Raw genomic sequence first — 17875 nt, 5'->3', positions numbered from 1 at the left:
CTCGAAGTGAAGGAGCCATTGGGAAGTAGTGACCATAATACATTAAGCTTCAATCTGCAATTTGAGAGGGAGAGGGTACAGTCGGAAGTGACAGTACTTCTGCTGAATAAAGGGAACTATGGAGCCATGAGGGAGGAGCTGGCCAAAGTTCAATGGTGCAATACCTTAGCAGGGATGACAGTGGAGGAAACAATGGTGGATATTTCTGTGTATAATGCAGAAGTTGCAGGATCAGTTCATTCCTAAAAGGAAGAAAGATCCCAGGAGGAGGTATGGGCGGCCGTGGCTGACGAGGGAAGTTAAGAAACATATAAAGTTAAAAGAGAAAAAGTATAACATAGCAAAGATAAGTGGGAAAACTGAGGACTGGGAAGCTTTTAAAGAACAACAGAGGATTACGAAGAAGGAAATACGCAGAGGAAAAATGAGGTACGAAGGTAAACTGGCCAATAATATCAAGGAGGATAGTAAAAGCTTTTTTAAGTATGTTCAAGGCAAAAAAATGGTTAGGACTAAAATTGGGCCCTTGAAGACAGAAACAGGGGAATATATTACGGAGAACAAAGAAATGGCAGAAGAATTAAATGGGTACTTCAGATCGGTGTTCACTGGGGAAGACACAAGCAATCTCCCTGAGGTAACAGTGGCTGAAGGACCTGAACTTAAGGGAATTTATGTTTGCCAGGATTTGTGTTGAAGAGACTGTTAGGTCTGAAGGTTGATAAGTCTCCAGGGCCTGATGGTCTACATATCGGGGTACTGAAGGAGGTGGCTCAGGAAATTGTAGATGCGTTGGTGATTATTTTCCAGAGTTCGATAGATTCGGGGTCGGTTCCTGAGGATTGGAGGGTGGTTAATGTTATACCACTTTTTAAGAAAGGAGGAAATTATAGACCAGTTAGCCTGGCCTCAGTGGTGGGAAAGATGCTGGAGTCTATTATAAAGCTTGAAATTACGGCACATCTGAATAGTAGTAACAGGATAGGACAGAGTCAGCATGGATTTATGAAGGGGGAATCATGCTTGACTAATCTTCTTGAATTTCTTGAGGATGTAACTCTGAAGATGGACGAGGGAGATCCAGTAGATGTAGTGTCCCTGGACTTGCAGAAAGCTTTTGATAAAGTCCCACACAGGAGGTTAGTGAGCAAAATAAGGGTGCATGGTATTGGGGGCAACGTACTGACTTGGACTGAAAATTAGTTGGCTGATAGGAAACAAAGGGTAGAGATAAACGGCTCCATTTCAGAATGGCAGGCATTGACCAGTGGGGTACTGCAGGGATCCGTGCTGGGACCGCAGCTTTTTACAATATATGTTAACTATATAGAAGATGATATCAGCAATAACATTAGCAAGTTTGCTGATGATACAAAGCTGGGTGGCAGGGTGAAATGTGATGAGGATGTTAGGAGATTACAGAGTGAACTGGACAAGTTAGGTGAGTGAGCAGATGCATGGCAGATGCAGTTTAATGTGGATAAATGTATGGTTATCCACTTTGGTGGCAAGAACAGGAAGGCAAATTACTACCTCAATGGAATAAATTTAGGTAAAGGGGCAGTACAGAGAGATCTGGGTGTTCTTGTACACCAGTCAATGAAGGCAAGCATGAAGGTACAGCAAGTAGTGAAGAAGACTAATAACATGCTGGCCTTCATAACAAGAGGAATTGAGTATAGAAGCAAAGAGGTGCTTCTGCAGCTGTATACAGCCCTGGTGAGACCACACCTGGAGTACTGTGTGCAGGTCTGGTCTCCAAATTTGAGGAAAGACATTCTGGCTGTTGAGGGAGTGCAGCGTAGGTTCACGAGGTCAATTCCTGGAATGGCAGGATTACCTTACACTGAAAGACAGAAGCGACTGGGCTTGTATACCCTTGGGTTTAGCAGACTGAGAGGGGATCCGATTGAGACATATAAGATTATGAAAGGATTGGACACTCTGGCAGCAGGAAACATGTTTCCGCTGATGGGTGAGGGCCGAACCAGAGGACACAGCTTAAAAATACGGGGTAGACGATTTAGGACAGAGATGAGGAGAAACTTCTTCACCCAGAGAGTGGTGGCTGTGTGGAATGCTCTGCCCCAGATGGCAGTGGAGGCCCAGTCTCTGGATTGATTTAAGAAAAAGTTGGATAGAGCTCACAAAGATAGTGGAATCAAGGGTTATGGAGATAAGGCAGGAAGAGGATACTGATGAGGAATGATCAGCCATGATTATATTGAAAGGCGGTGCAGGCTCGAAGGGCTGAATGGCCTACTGCTGCACCTATTGTCTATTGTCCCACCCCCAGCTCCTTTGCTCTAAAGAAAAACGTCCGAGCTTGTCCAACCTTTCCCTCCAATTCAGACCCTGAGTCCTGGCAACTTCCTTGTAAATTCCTTCTGCACTCTATCCTGTTTAATAACATCTTTCCTATAGCAAGGTGACCAAAACTGAACATAATATTCTAAGTGCAGGCCTTGTCACCATTCTGTATAACGGCCACATAACTTCCCAACGTCTCTACTCAATGCCCTGACTGATGAAGGCCAGTGTGTCAAAAGCCTCCTTCACTGCCCTGTCTACCTGTGACTCCACTTTCAGAGAACCATACACCTGAACTCTAAGGTCCCTCTGTTCCACTACACTCCTTATGGCCCAAACATTCATTATGAAACTCCTACCTTGATGTGACTTCCCAATATGTAACACCTCATACTGATCTACATTGAACTCCATTTGCAATTTCTCAGTGCACGTGCTCAGTTGGGAGAAAGTGAGAACTGCAGATGCTGGAGATCAGAGTCGGAAAGTGTGTTGCTGGAAAAGCACAGCAGCTCAGGCAGCACCTGAGGAACAAGAGAGACGACGCTTCAAGCACAAGCTCTTCTTCAGGAATGAGGGGATTCCCTCAAGATGCCTCACAGATAAATGGGATGCGGTGGGGCTGGGAGGAGGGGAAGTGAGGAAACTGGTGAAATCGACATGGCCCAATCACATTGGATCATGGTAGCCTCCTTCACTGTCCACTACACCACCAATTTTGGTGTCATCTGCAAACTTACTAACGATACCTCCTATGTTCACATTCAAATCATTTATACAAATGAAGAAAAGTAGTGGAACCAGCTTCGATCCTTATGGCACACCACTGGTCACAGACCTCCACTCTGAAAAGCCATCCTCCACCACTACCCTATGTCTTCTACTTTCCAGCCAGTTCTGTATCCAAATCTCTGTATTCTATGAGATCTAACCTTGCTAACCAGTCATCCATGAGGAACCTTGTTGAATGCCTTACTGAAGTTCATATCAATCATGTCCACTACTCTGCCCTCATCGATCCTCTTTGTTACTTCTTCAAAAAACTCAATCACGTACATGAGACATGATTTCCCATGCACAAAGCCATGCTAACTATCCATAATCAGTCTTTGGCTTACCAAATACATGTGAATCCTGTCCCTCAGGATTCCCTCCAACAACTTGCCCACCACTGATGTCAGGCTCACCGGTCTATATTCCCTGGCTTTTCCTTAGCACCTTTCTTAAATCATGACAATGTGTTAGCCAACCTCCAATCTTCCAGCACCTCACCTGCAACTATCAATGATAGAAATATCTCAGTAAGGGGCCCAGCAATCTTTCCCTAGCTTCCCCGAGGTCGAGTGTACACCTTTTATCCACCTTTATCGAGAAACATACAATCCCTACAGAATGGAAACAGGCCATTTGGCCCAACAAGTCAACACTGACCTTCCACAAGATAACCCACCCAGACTCATTCCCCTCCCCTACTCCCCTATTACTCTCCATGTCCCCTCACTAACGCATCAAACTTACACATCCCTGAGGAAAGTTTGCATACCCAATCCACCGAACCTGCACATCTTTAGACAGTGGCAGGAAACCAGAGCACCCAGAGTAATCCCACACAGACACAAGGAGAGTGTGCAATCTCCACACAGAGAGTCACCCGAGACTGGAATCAAACCCCTGTCCCTGGTGTAGTGCTAACCAATGTGCCACCGTGCTGCCCCATCTTCCCTTTTAGAGTGAATGTAAAATTCTCTGAACACCCCGCACCTGCATCTACCCATCACCAACCCAGCTGCCTTGCCCCCATCCCCAAGGCATCTATCTATCGCAATCTGAGCTACCTTGCCCCCACCCCTAAACTTCTATTTATCTCTAAGGCCCCTTTCCCAATCCACAATCCTGATGAAGGGCTTATACCCGAAAACGACTCTCCTGCTCCTCAGATGCTGCATGACCTGCTGTGCTTTTCCAGGGCCACACACTTTGACTGTGACCTCCAGAATCTGCAGTCCTCACTTTCTCCCTCAACACCATCCCCCAACAAACTCCACCAGAGCAAGGTCAGTGTGGGACACGATAATGAGCTTCCTCTGCTCATTGTCACTGAACAGACAGCTGTCTCTACACCTTTGAACTAAATGTATAGCTACACTGTCTACATCAAACACTTTCAATACAGGGACATCCTTGAGTTATAAACAGAGTAAAAGATTCTACTCTTTCCAACTGCAACAAAATCTTCCACGTTTGTTGAAAACTGGAAGGAAAGCTGTCCCCATCAAAGGTTCCCAGGACAGAGACAACATTTGGTGAAATACAGAGTAAAACTGCCTCGAGTCTATGAATTCAAAGGAAAGTGAAAATAAAGCTCTCCCTGCATTGTCCCGATCAAACACTCCCCAGACAGGGACATGACAAGTTAACATACAGAATAAAGCTTCTTCTATATTGACTCTATCAAACACTTACAGGGGGAGGTGTAGTATAAGGTCAATCCCTTTGTTTTATCCAAACCTCACCCTCAGACAATCTCTTCGTGGGTCTCACTGTCAGTCCCTCGGGTGAGGGAGGCAGGACCCAGCAGACACCCTCCTGGATCAATGAGTTATGTTTGATGATTGTATCCATGGGGCCTTCACCATGAGACCTTGTGGAGCTGAATTCAGTCAGGTGACAGCACAACAGCTCACAGCCACTCCTATTGGTCCAAATGGAATAGGCCCTCCTGGTAATAACTCAATGAGTTCAATCATTGGTGGAAATTGTAGAGATTGGTGCTGGTTGATTGGTTCAATGTTGCTGCTTCTGGTCACATTGGTGTCAGGTGAGCGCAGGTTGTGTGTATAAAAGGAGCTGTTTGGGGGTGTGTGGGGATGGTTGTGTTGTTTGTGATCATGGGTGATTGTGTAGTGAGGGGTTTGTTCCCTTTGTTGGTGTTAGTTGGAGCTGTTTGTTGCTCTGAAACATGGCAACATGTTTCTGAACCAGAGGTCTTCATGGACAATAGTGAGAGCCAGCCCTGTTCCTGAGAGAGTGCCTCCTCATGGGGATCCTATTGGTCCTAGTTTCCGAATGTCTGAGGTTGGGAGTGTGTCCCCACTGCAGACTGTGATGGTACAGTGTGGAGAGCACAGCCTGCTGGTCAGGGCCCAGCTGGATTTATTTGGAACCAGGCACCTGCTTAAAGCTGCTGACCTGACCTTGGGGACAGCAGGTTGTCGGCCAACCAGGGTCTACCCTGAGAACCAGACTGTCCTCTTTGACTATGGGCTGCATGAATGTGGCAGCAGATTGCAGGTAATGGGGGTTGTCTACACTTGCTGGAGGTTTGGGCTGCAGAAGGTTCCTGGCTGAGAGATTGTTGATCTTGAGAAGGACCATTCTCCTGCTTTTTCAAATCCTCAGTCCAGGTTCTTCTCCTGGATTCTGTGCCTGAGCTGTTCTCCAAGTCTAGCCTTGTGCTCCCATTCTCATTGGTTTAGAATCCCCTGATTACAGGGGTTGTTCTGTTACAATGTATGTTTTGTCAGTATGAATTGGGTATCATGTGGTGATATATGGGTGGTGTTTTGATACTATGGACTTTCTCCAAATTTGGTTCAGTGACCTTCTAAAGTGTGGTTTTTGACAGTGATTCTTTTCTCAATAGGGAGGTCACAGGAACATAACTCATCGCAGCATGGCCTGTGGCTAGTTTGAGGGAAAGTAGTTCCATTCCCATAAGACAAATTGACTTGATTCCCTTCCACTGGGGGCTATTTTATGAATAAATTGACTCTCTCCTCCTTGAGGAGCTCTACACTTGACCTGTTGGTAAAAGTCTTTTTATTTAATACTAGTTAATTGTTGTTTCTTCTACTCTTCTGTCTCCTTGCTATTAATCTCTTGGTATTCTGCTAGCAATCTCTGCTCACAATCTGGATGTTTCCTGATAACATGGAGAGTTGACATCGGAAAGATCCCTGCAGCCTTGTTCCTGTGTTAACAATCACCATTTTTTAATTAGATTAGTGTGGATACAGGCCCTTCGGCCCAACAAGACCATGTTGAAGGGTGACCCACACAGACCCATTCCCCTACATTTACCCCGTCACCTAACACTATGGGCAATTTAGCATGGCCGATTCACCTAACCTGCGCATTTTTGGGATTGTGGGAGGGAACCAGAGCACCCGGAGGAAACCCACACAGATACTGGGAGAATGTGCAAACTCCTCAGTCGCCTGAGGTGGGAATTGAACACGGGTCTCTGGCGCTGTGAGGCAGCAGTGCTGACCACCATGTCCCTGTTCCATCAATATTTATCTCTAACTCTGCCTGGGAGCCCAACACATCATTTTAACCAACATTTGCATCAGGAATTCCATCCTGATTTTTGGAATGATGTAATACATAAGTTGATCCTAAATGAGTAACCCCTGACCTGTGACCTGTTGCCCTTGAATACTGGTCTCTCCAGCTTGGTGTGGGAAAGCCATCCCCTGGGCCTGTCACGCTCCCTAAAGAATAGTCACAATGAGACGGTGTCATTGTAAACACTGTAGACCCCTACCATTTCAGATCAGCCTCTCATTCCTTAACCTGGTGTCTTTCAGATGACTGAAGATTTCCTGATTTACGCCACCCACCTGACCCACATCCCAAACTATCCTGGATCTGTCATTGTGAGAACCAATGGTGCTGTTGTTCCCATTCAATGTCGTTATTTGAGGTGAGAATCTTTACTGGATTGTCAATATGATCCCCTGCTGCTGTTGTCTGACACAAGCCTAAAATGGCTGCCCTGTCTCCTTTTTTTTCCCCCCCTCTCCCCAGGAAGGGTAATGTGAGCAGCAATCCCATCAAGCCCACCTGGATCCCATTCAGTTCCACCAGGTCTGGAGAAGGGCATCTGTCATTCTCTCTGCGTCTAATGAATGGTATGTGATGAGTGGCTGGGGAGGGATCTCCTGGTGTCTCTCTCTGGGAGTTGTACCCATTGGCTCCAACCCTTGACTTGCTGTACTTCAGGTGACTGGCTGACAGAGCACACTTCCACTGTCTACTCCCTGGGAGACCTCATTCACATTGAGGCATCTGTTTCAATGGCCAACCATGTGCCCCTGAAGCTGTACATTGATCGCTGTGTAGCTACACTGAGCCCAGACAAGGACTCCACCCCGAGATGCAGCATCATTGACTACAATGGGTAAGGAGCTCTCTGCTTTCTCCAGCTGCTCCCATCTCAATGGCTTCACTCCATTCACTTCATGGCCCTTTGTCCATCTGCAGTTGCCTCCTGGACAGCAAAGCTGAGGACTCCTTTTCAACCTTTGTGTTGCCGAGAGACGTGCGGGAGCCGGACAAACTCCGGTTTGACCTGGATGCCTTCCGTTTCTATGGAGATGAGCGATCCTCGGTAAGAGGAATCTGCTGATGTGCTTCTCCACCCTGGGGAGGGAGTCACTAAACACTGACTTTTGTGACTGTCCCTGACATTCCCTCAGATGTTCATCACCCGTCACCTGAGTTGCTGCGGTGGATCAGGGAGATTCCAGGAATAAAGCTTGTACTGTTGTTTTCTGTTTGCCGAGCTGGAATTTGTGTTGCAGACATTTCGTGCCCTGTCTGTGACATCCTCAGTGCTTGGGAGCCTCCTGTGAAGCACTTCTGTGATCTTCCTCTGGCATTTATAGTGGCTTGAATCTGCTGCTTCCAGTTGTCAGTTCCAGCTGTAGCTGCAGTGCTCGGTATATTGGGTCCAGGTCGATCTGTGCTCATCCACGGATTCAATCAACAAGCACATCGACCTGGACCCAATATACCGACCACTGCAGCGGACAGCTGGAAGCGGCAGATTCAAACCACTATAAATGCCGGAGGAAGATCACAGAAGTGCTTCACAGGAGGCTCCCAAGCACTGAGGATGTCACCAAGACAGGGGACGAAATGTCTGCAACACAAATTCCCAGCTTGGCGAACAGCACCACAACGGGCACCCGAGCTACCAATCTTCTCCCAAACTTTGAAAGCTTGTACTTTCCAGAACCTGCAGAATATGTAAGTTCCCTCTCCCTGTCCCTCAGGGATGTTGTTGTTGGGAGAGGTGATGCACCATGTGGTTGATGGGCTGTTTCTCTTGTTTAGCTGGACCCCATTGGAGGAGTCGGACAGTGACATTTGTGCCTGTTGCCATGTGGGGAACTGTGGGAGCACAAGGGAGATCCTGATCCCCCTCCAGAGGAAGGAGAGACCTTGGCCCTGAAGCTGGTAGGATGTTGACCCTCTAGATGTTGGGGCTCTCTCCTCACTCCCACTCCCCCTCCCTGACTGGGATGTTGATCTTGCAGAGAGGGAAGCTGGATTGAAGTGGGAGGGGGAGGCCTCACTTGGCCCCCTGATCATTCTGGATACTGAGCTGAACAACCTGCCAACTCAGCCCCTGACTGAGGGTGACGGAAGGATGCAGGATAGGTCTCCAAGGGGTGAGTTGGCTGCCTGCTAGTATCCCTTTCTGTCCCTGTTTTCCCTCAGTAACCAGTGGTTTCTCCTTGTTTTGTAGGTGTGGAGTCAGAGCTGGTTGTGATGGTCCTGACTGTGACAGCTGTCTGTCTGATCTTTGCTTCATTGCTGGCCTTGTTCCTGTCCAGGAGACACAAGCAAACACCCATCAACTGGTGATTGAATGAGTCAATAAAGCAGTGATTCATGGTGTCTTCTGTCTGGACCTGGTTTGTTTCTGCATCCTTCTTTAATTTAAACTATTCCTGGGTACAATCTCTAGGTTTAGCCTCTCCAATCCGTGAACTGAGTTTCCTGAATGATTTGGTTCTGGCAGATATTTGCTGCTTCCAGTGAGTAGTTTAGACCACCTTGGATGTATTTGATGTATCACTAACACCATCCCTCCTAACATTTGTATTCCCAGCTACTTTTCACCCTGATCCAAACCCTTCCCCCTGGATACCCCTCCCACATTCCTGATGCCAAGCTTATGCTTGAAATGTTGATTCTCCTGTTCCTCAGATGCTGCCTGAGTAGTTGTGCTCTTCCAGCACCACATTTTGACTGACCTCCACACCTGCAGTCCTCCCTCTCTTCCTGGTCCAACAGTCAGTTCCCATTCATACCCCCTTGATGAAAGGCAAACTCTCAAAACATTGTGTCTCCTGCAACTCCAACAGCAGGAAGAGTATTGTGAGAAACAAAACTCACATTAATAAATTTCAGTCCGAGTCAAATTCTGAAGCAGCGAATTTTATTGATATACTTGCAAGAATGGGTGCCTAATGAGCACCCCGATCTGGGGGTTACATTCTGATTTATGCTGTTCAGCTGCGTCTCTGTCCTCCCCTTTCACCCCATAGGCTACGTGCTACAATAAAAGTAACCAATCACAACTCTAGCTTTGCTCCACCTTTGCCTAGCTTCTCTCTGCCTCTGTTTACTTCTCCCATTACTCTAAGCCTGTCGCCCTTACTCTATTTATCTCATTCCTTATGTGACTAGGTAGGTTGCAATATTATGCCTCCACAGTATCACCAGAGATCTGCCCGGGGAACCCTGAGTGCTGAGTAGTTCCCTCCTTTATCCGTTTTGGTGTCATTGAGTTTCTATACATGACCTCAGCTCCCCCCAAGTCTCTGGACCGATTTGACGCTGTTGGCTTATACACAATGTGTGATTCCTGACCGTGGTCAAAAACGGGGGCGGGGGGAAGCTTTCAAGTCTGTCTTCTCCAAGGGAGGGATATACAATTCCTATCATTCCATCCAGTCTAATCCTGATACAGGGCTATCGTACATTCTATGCCCTTCCTGTTTTGGTTCCACCCGAATGGAAAGGGGACTTTGGGGGCAACTGGTCTACCGGAGGCACATGCGTAGCAATTGCTTTTATTCAGAGTTTTAACAGTGTACTTTACCCATTCAACCCAGGCATTTGCGTCCCCGTATCCAGTTTCTATTTCAATGGTCTGCTTCAAGTCCTTCACCTCTATAATTTTTAACCACCTTTGGGTCATTGGGAGGGGCAAAAGGATGTATCTTAATATCAAGTTGTTTGGCTCGTTTTCTGTTTCCTATGTCTATCTGGAAACAGCAGCCCGAAAAACACTTTCCAGTGGCAGCCATTACTATCTTTAAATTATTACTAAGAAGTAGAGACCCGGTTTTACGGGGAAAGGAGTCTTCAGAGGAGGTATTTTTGATGGTGAGATTTATTGGGTGGCACGTTTTGTCAGGACAGTTTAAGGCTGGGCGAAAAGGGGCTCTATGGATAGTGATGCCAGGTGCTGGTTTTTGCGAACCATACCTTGTGTCCAGTTGGGTCTAAGAAGGATTTCGGAGGAGATATACTCCCTCTGATACTTTACATCTATGCATTCTATTAGACTGCAAGCATCGACCTCTATTACTTGCGGATATTCAGACTCGGGGACCGTTAATAACAAATATGGAGATGACAGCATCATTTGACAAGATCCCAATACTAAGTAGGCTAATATGGTAACCCTAAGCGTCCCCAGCATCCTACAATAGTATTGAAGGACCGAGAGATTTAACATGCAATACAATATACAGATATCAAAAAGAAACTATCCTGTGTCCGCATAAAAATCAGTTACTTAAAGTTTTTGAGTCTGAGTTTCAGTGGCTCTTCTGTTGATTCTGCTGTCCAGAACTTCCTTCTTAAGTGGGGATTCCCCTGGTCCTTTAATCCTGGTGTAGTGAGTCCAGCCTTTCTCTGCCGTGCGTATCGTCGTTTCAGTTATCAAAAGAGCCTGGTACGGTCCCTCCCAATCTGGGTGCAATTTAGTTTGTCTATGACCTAATTAGGACCCAATCTCCCAGTCGGATGGGATGAACGGTGAATTTAAGGGGCGGAGTCTGTGCCAGTAATCCTTGTCTCCTAAGAAAAGGCAAAGACGAGGACAAGCCAAGTATATACTTTTTAAAGAACAGATCTTTAGTCTCCAGAGTTGGCAGTTCTGCTTTCGTTCCCAGATAGGGCAGGCCAAGCAATATCTCATAAGGGGACAGCCCATATCTTTCCTTGGGGCTGTCCGCACTCGCAAAAGGGCTATAGGTAAACACTTAGTCTAAGGGAGTCTGGTTTCTACGACTAATTTCGATAACTGCTTCTTGAGTGTCTGGTTCATTTTCTCAACCTTACCTGATGAAGGTGGGTGTCAAGGGGTGTGGAACTCCCAGGAGATACCTAACCCTTCATTACTCCCTGGAGTACCCTGGAAGTAAAATGAATTCCCTGATCTGAATCCATGCATTCCACTATCCCGTCTCTGGGAATTATGTGTTCAAGTATTATCTTGGACACCCCACTTGCAGTGGCAGTGGCTAAAGGGTACGCCTCCACCCATCCAGATCGGTGATCAACCATTACCAGCATATACCTCAGTCTTCCCACTCGGGGTAATTCGGTATAATCTACTTGAATGAAATGGTCGGAGCCCAGGTTCTCTCCCTCCTGGGACTTGTTTCCTCAATACCTTCTTGTTGACTTTCTTGCATGTTATACATCCCTCACATATCTGTTTGGCTATCGTATAGATCCCTTTGCATCCATATTTCCTTAGGACCAAATCACACATTGCTTGCACTCCCCAGAGACTCCCCTGGTGTAAGACAGCCATAATTTCTCGCACCATCATCTTATTTAGCATCTCCTGCCCATCGGGTAGCATCCAGCGCCCCTCTACTGTCTGCGTAGCTCCCAGTTCTTCTAACTCTCTCTCTTCCTTAGCGCTAAATATCGGTCTCCCCCCAGGTTCCTGCACCATAGGGACCAAAATATATATATTGTAGCGGGTTGAGGGTTCAGAGCTGCCTCCTTAGCGACTTCATCCGCCAATCTATTTCCTTTTGTTTCAGGATCATTTCCCTGCTGATGTCCATTTATGTGGACTATTGCTATTTCCTTTGGCAATGAAAGGGATTCCAATACTTCCTTTACCAATTCCTCATGAGCCAGTTCTTTACCCCTACTGTTTATCAGTCCCCTCTCCTGCCACATCTTCCCAAATGTGTGTGCCACCCCGAAGGCATACTTAGAATTTGTGGATATGGTTCCTTCTTTGCTTTCCAAGCTCTTAAGGGCCCTTCCTAGTGCATAAAGTTCGCAAGTCTGTGCCAACCAATCATTGGGTAGTCAACTAGCCTCAATAACACTCCCCTCTATTCCATCCACTACTGCATATCCATTGTGACTTTTACCTTCAATTACTCTGGAGGACCCATCAATGAACAGCCTGGCCCCAGCATGTAGAGGGATATCTCTAAGGTTCATTCTTACTTTAGTCTGATATTCTACAATGTCGAGGCAGTCATGTTCTGGGTTTGAGGGAGCATCATCCTCCCCTTTCCAGAGAAAGGTAGCTGGATTCAGACAAATGTCTGTGATCAATGTGAGGTCATCACTCTCTATTAAAATTGCTTCATATTTTAGAATTCTAGAATCCGTAAGCCAACGCCCTGCTTTCTGATTTAATATGGTCCATACTAGATGTGGGGTGCTGACTATTAAGGCTCCCCCAAAAGTAAGTTTCCGACTCTCCTCTACCAATAAGGCTGTTGCTGCCACTGCCTGCATACACTCTGGTCAGTAATGTAGCTTTCCATTCTTTAATTAACAATGAATTAATGCTGTCATGTTTTAAATTAGCTATGAATCAATATGACAGGTCACTGAGAGAGTGTGAAGGAATCCTGTTAATTAATATTGATTCAGGCTAATACAATTGATATATTATAAATATTAATTATTAATTATATATATAATATGAATAAAATAATCATTATCTGTAATTCAGGGTGGAAACGCAACAAGTGGCTAAAACATTTTAGAAACTGTAATTGCGCAGTTCTGTTTGTTTACCAGTCACTTGTGACGTCTCATTCTGTTTCTGTAATTGTTTTGCTCGAGTGCATTCATTTTTAAAAACCTCAACAGATTCCATCGCACCATTTGCAGTTAATTCAATCCCCAATTTGGTGGTAGTATCTTGTCATGAGCGCAAAACTGATTCTTCGTGCCTCTCATCACAAAACTGTCGCCATAGTCCAATTAGCTCTTTCGTTCCCACTCCCATGTTACGTTGCCAGATCAATTGCTGAGCCGATTTAACCAATTGAACAGCTTTAGGGCCACCTAATGACCATTCTTCATCACCCAATGTTTTGTTTAAACCTTTATTTTTGTTTTCAGAAATATTGCAATATTTCTGGCTCCCTATAGCTTCAAATACCAATTTATCAATTTATGCTTGTCTAACTTTAAAGCCTGTTCCTAACTATACATTTTGGAATCTTACTTGTAAATATATATTTATATATTATAAATTCATTTATTCAGTATTTAATATTTAAAATCCAAAATGCATACAGTTCCGAACTTTGAAATCCACTATTATTACCCGCTTTTAGTCCCTTAATTTAAATACAAAATTAGTTTTCTTAAGTAGTCCTGACCAGTCATTGCTCAATTACAATGCTATAGGTCGTGAAATAACCAGAGCTGTCTTAAAAGGATTTGTCTAGTCAAGTTAAAAAAAACTTATAATGCATGAATAATGGCCGAATCCAAGGTCACAGGTATTAACCATAGGATTGATTTATTACAATCTAATGTTGAACTGAAACTTCAACTGTCAATGAGGGAGGGAACTTTCTGAATAAAGCTACGGCTTAAAATTAAGTGAAAACAAATGAGTCTGACACAAAAAAAGGTGATCATGTTGTTTCCCTCCGTATTAAGCCGTTTTTATGTAAGGATAAAAGAGATTAGTTAGAAACTGATAGTAAGGCAGTCATGACCTGTAAAAAGAACAGGAGTTGACATTTTATTTCATAATCACTGTAAAATCCTTAACCTTAAAAGAAATCATGTTAAATTTCCATAATAGAAATCAGATACAAAACAGTCCCGGATCTCAAGCTCCAGGGAACAAGACTCACTCACTCACTCACTCACTCACTCACCAACAACCCAAGAGGCTTCTCGCTCCATCCCTCTATCTTTTGAATTTTCTTTTCTGGATGTAACACCCTGCTTGTTGGGGTCTCCACCTCTGTCCTTGTCCCTGTTGACTGGACCCTACGAGAGGTCCTCCTCGTCCTCTACCCCTCCTCTATGTTCTACATGCTCCCACCTCCACTCCGGTGGCTAGTCACTGATTTGGTTCTTTTCTTGACTACTTAGTCAACCGTGGCTACCATTATTTTTGCCTTCTGCTTTTTCTTCTCATCCTCTCTCTTTACAAACACTTTCTGTGCATCTCTTAACAATTCGAGTGATTTCTCACTCCACCCATCTATTTTCAGAATTTATTTTTTGATGTCTGGCCATGATTTAGTTACAAAGTGTACCCTCAGTAGCCCTTCAGCTACTAGCCCTTCCAACACTAAGTATAATCTGATCCCTCCTGACTGAATGCCTGTTTTCTGTTGACATATAAATTCAAATATTTACAAACATAGTCTTCATCCAAACCATACTTTGGCCAGAAGACGGCAGGACAAAGAATGGATTCCTTAGTCCATAAAAAGCAACAATATTTAATCATCTTTTTGCTATCTCTTCCCCTTGTGCAAGTATTATTTTTCCAATTCCACAACATCCTGCCCAACCGACTTTCTGGAGGAATGTTGTCAGGGACCCCGCCTCCATTTCCATTTGTTTTTCAGAGGCTTATACTTTACCCTCGGCACAGCCCATATTGAGTTCTTTCGTTAGACACTTATTAACTACTAGAACTCAATCCCAGCCACCAAGGCAGTACTTAAAAGTCAATTGCCCTACCTTGGTCCATGCACGGAGTTGCCTGGCTCCCTGTGCCTACTTACTTTCACCTGGTTCAGATAGACTCCCATCGGATTTCAATCAGTCAACCAGAAGGGGGAACCCACCGCCAAGGAACACGGGACCGTTCTAAAAGGAGCGGGACGCGTCTTCCCAGCTGTCGATGGTGCCCACCCTACTGGTGATGATGGATATCCGGGACACGAGCCCCCAAATTGTGAGAAACAAAACTCACATATTAATAAATTTCAATCCGAGTCAAATTCTGAAGCAGTGAAATTTATTGATACGTACTTGCAAGAATGGGTGCCTAACGAGTAAGCACCCCGATCTGAGGGTTACATTTTGATTTATGCTGTTCAGCTGTGTCTCTCGGTCCTCCCCTTTCACCCCATAGGTTATTTTTACTGCAGCGCGTAGCCTATCACAACCTCGAGCTTCACTCCACCTTTGTCTAATTTATCTCTGCCTCTGTTTACTTCTCTCATTACTCTAAGCCTGTCCCCCCTTACTCTTATTTATCTCGTTCCTTATATGTGACTATCCTGGCATAGTTTACTGTCTTTGTGCGATCATCCTGCCAAACTAAATTCCATCCGTTGGCCACATCCCTCCTGCTACTGGCACACTATTCTCCTGTTACTGGTACATCCTGCTACACGGTCGCTCTGCCTTATTAGTCAGAGATAATTCTGTTTTCGCTTCTCACTGTTTAGTATAATTCTTAAAACCATAGCATTGGCACATGATGAAGACTCTGGAAGGAACCTACACTCAGGACTAAAAGCAAAATAGTGCACAGGCTGGAAATCTGAAACCACAGAATGCTGGGAAAACTCAGGTGGTCAAGCAGCATCTGTGGACAGACACTGCTAACTTTTCAAGAGTCACAATCAACATAAAATATGAACTGGGTTTCCACTGCCTCTAAGATTCCTTCCCATGTTCTCTCTGGCAGCATGGTGGCACAATGGTTAGTGATGGTTTTGATTGCAGCCTTGGGTGACTTGGGCGGTTGTGTAGAGTTCTCCCTGTCTCTGTGGGTTTTCTCCTGCAATCTAAGGATGTGCAGGTTAGGTGAACTGGCTGTGCCAAATTGCCCATTGCATAGGGGTGTGTAGGTTAGGTGCATTAGTCAGGGGTAAATCTAGGGTAAGGGGGGTGGATCTGGATGGCTTAATTTTCAGAGGTGAATGTGGATTTGTGGGGCTGAATGGCCTGTTTCCACACTGCAGGGATTCCATGTTAATTAAACTCCTGATTCCTTGACACTGATGGCTATCACTGAGCTATCTGTCTGAGGTTCAGACTTCTGTCGACAGGTGGGTGGAACAAGTGACATAATGGTAGTGTTACTGAGACAGGAATTCAGTGAGTCAGGTTAATCATCTGAGGCTGGGGCTCAAATCTTTATTGTTGTCGCTGATGGATTTTTGTGTTCTGTCTTTTTTTGAAAATATCTACTCAGTAATTGTGACTGTGAAACTAATCGTTTATAAAATCCCATCTTGTTCACAATTCCCATTAGGGAAGGAAATCTACCGCCTTGACCTGGTCTGGACTAAATGTGACTCCAGACCCACAGCAATGTCGCTGATTCTGAAATAGCTGAGTAAACCAATCAAATCAAGGGCAATTAGGGACAAGCAACAAATCCCAGCCAAGACAGAGAAGCCACAGGATGTTAATAGTGAGGGATTGAGCAATGGGAATGTCATGGAGACTGTCGTGGTGTGATAGTGAGATTTTCCCTTGTTTCAGACAGTCATTGCCTGGCAGTTGTGTGTTCTGAATGTGAATGTTGTTCAGGTCTTGCTGCATTTGAACAGGGACTGTTTCAGTATCTGTGACGTTGTCAATGGGGCTGAACATTGGGCAATCATGAGCAAACATCCCCACTTCTGACATTCTGGTGGAGGGAAGGTCTTTGATGGAGCAGTTGACATGGTTGTGTCTAAGAGAGTACCTTGAGGAACTCTGGCAGAGATGTGCTGGGAATGTGGTGATTGAACATTGATAACTAGAACCGTCTTTCTTTGTGCAGGACATGATGCCAACCACCAAAGAGGTTTTCTAATACCATTGAGCCCAATTTTCCTCTGACCCCTTGGTAAATTGCTCAGTCAAATTCTGCCTTGGTCTTAAAGCAGTCACCCTCACTTCCCCTCTTTATGTTCAGCTCTTTTAGTCATACTTGGACCAAGCTATACTGATATCAGCATCTGAGTAATCCTGGTGGAACACAGACTGAGCATCAGTGACCAGGTTAGTGTGGAGGACATGTGCCTTGATAACACTGTTGACAAAAGCTTACATCCCTCCACTTGTGATTGAGAGTGGATTGATAGGGGAGGAATTTGCATGGTTGCATTTATCCCAGTTTTTAGCAACAGAATGCGACTGGAAAATTATCTCCATTTCCAGGTAGATGCTGCAGTTGTAGCTGCACTGGAACAGAATGGATAGGGACATGGCACGTTCAGGGTCACAGCTCTTTCACCTTATTCCCACAATGTTAGTCAGGGTGCATTGGCTTCACAGTATCCAATATCTGCAGCTGTTTCTCTGTCACGTGGAGACAATAGTACTGACTGAAGACAGGTATCGGTGATACTGGGGACTACAATGGATTGGCCCTTTGGGTCTTTCTGGCTGCAGGTTGTTGCAAATGCTTCAGCTTTATCCTTTGCGCTGGACTCCCCGATCATTGAGGGTGGGGAAATTTGTGGAACCGCCTCCGCTTGGCCATTTTTAAATTCAGAGCCCTCCAGCACAC

The 17875-nt window shown here is 45.2% G+C and overlaps 1 protein-coding gene across 1 annotated transcript; it reads left to right on the top strand.

Annotated features, from left to right (window-relative positions):
• The first annotated feature begins 1611 nt into the window (after positions 1–1611).
• Positions 1612–7720, top strand: LOC122545499 (zona pellucida sperm-binding protein 3-like). The gene is made up of 5 exons (XM_087981204.1): positions 1612–1692; positions 6900–7015; positions 7120–7223; positions 7315–7492; positions 7576–7720. Exons 1-5 carry the CDS (start codon positions 1612–1614, stop codon positions 7718–7720), a joined length of 624 nt encoding a protein of 207 aa, XP_087837330.1.
• Positions 7721–17875: the final 10155 nt, after the last annotated feature.

The sequence above is a fragment of the Chiloscyllium plagiosum genome, unplaced genomic scaffold (genome assembly GCF_037043375.1).
Source record: "Chiloscyllium plagiosum isolate Xiang-an unplaced genomic scaffold, Cpla_swu_hap1 HiC_scaffold_39, whole genome shotgun sequence".
NCBI classification, from domain to species: domain Eukaryota; kingdom Metazoa; phylum Chordata; class Chondrichthyes; order Orectolobiformes; family Hemiscylliidae; genus Chiloscyllium; species Chiloscyllium plagiosum.
This window is presented reverse-complemented; position numbering and strand designations above follow the sequence as displayed.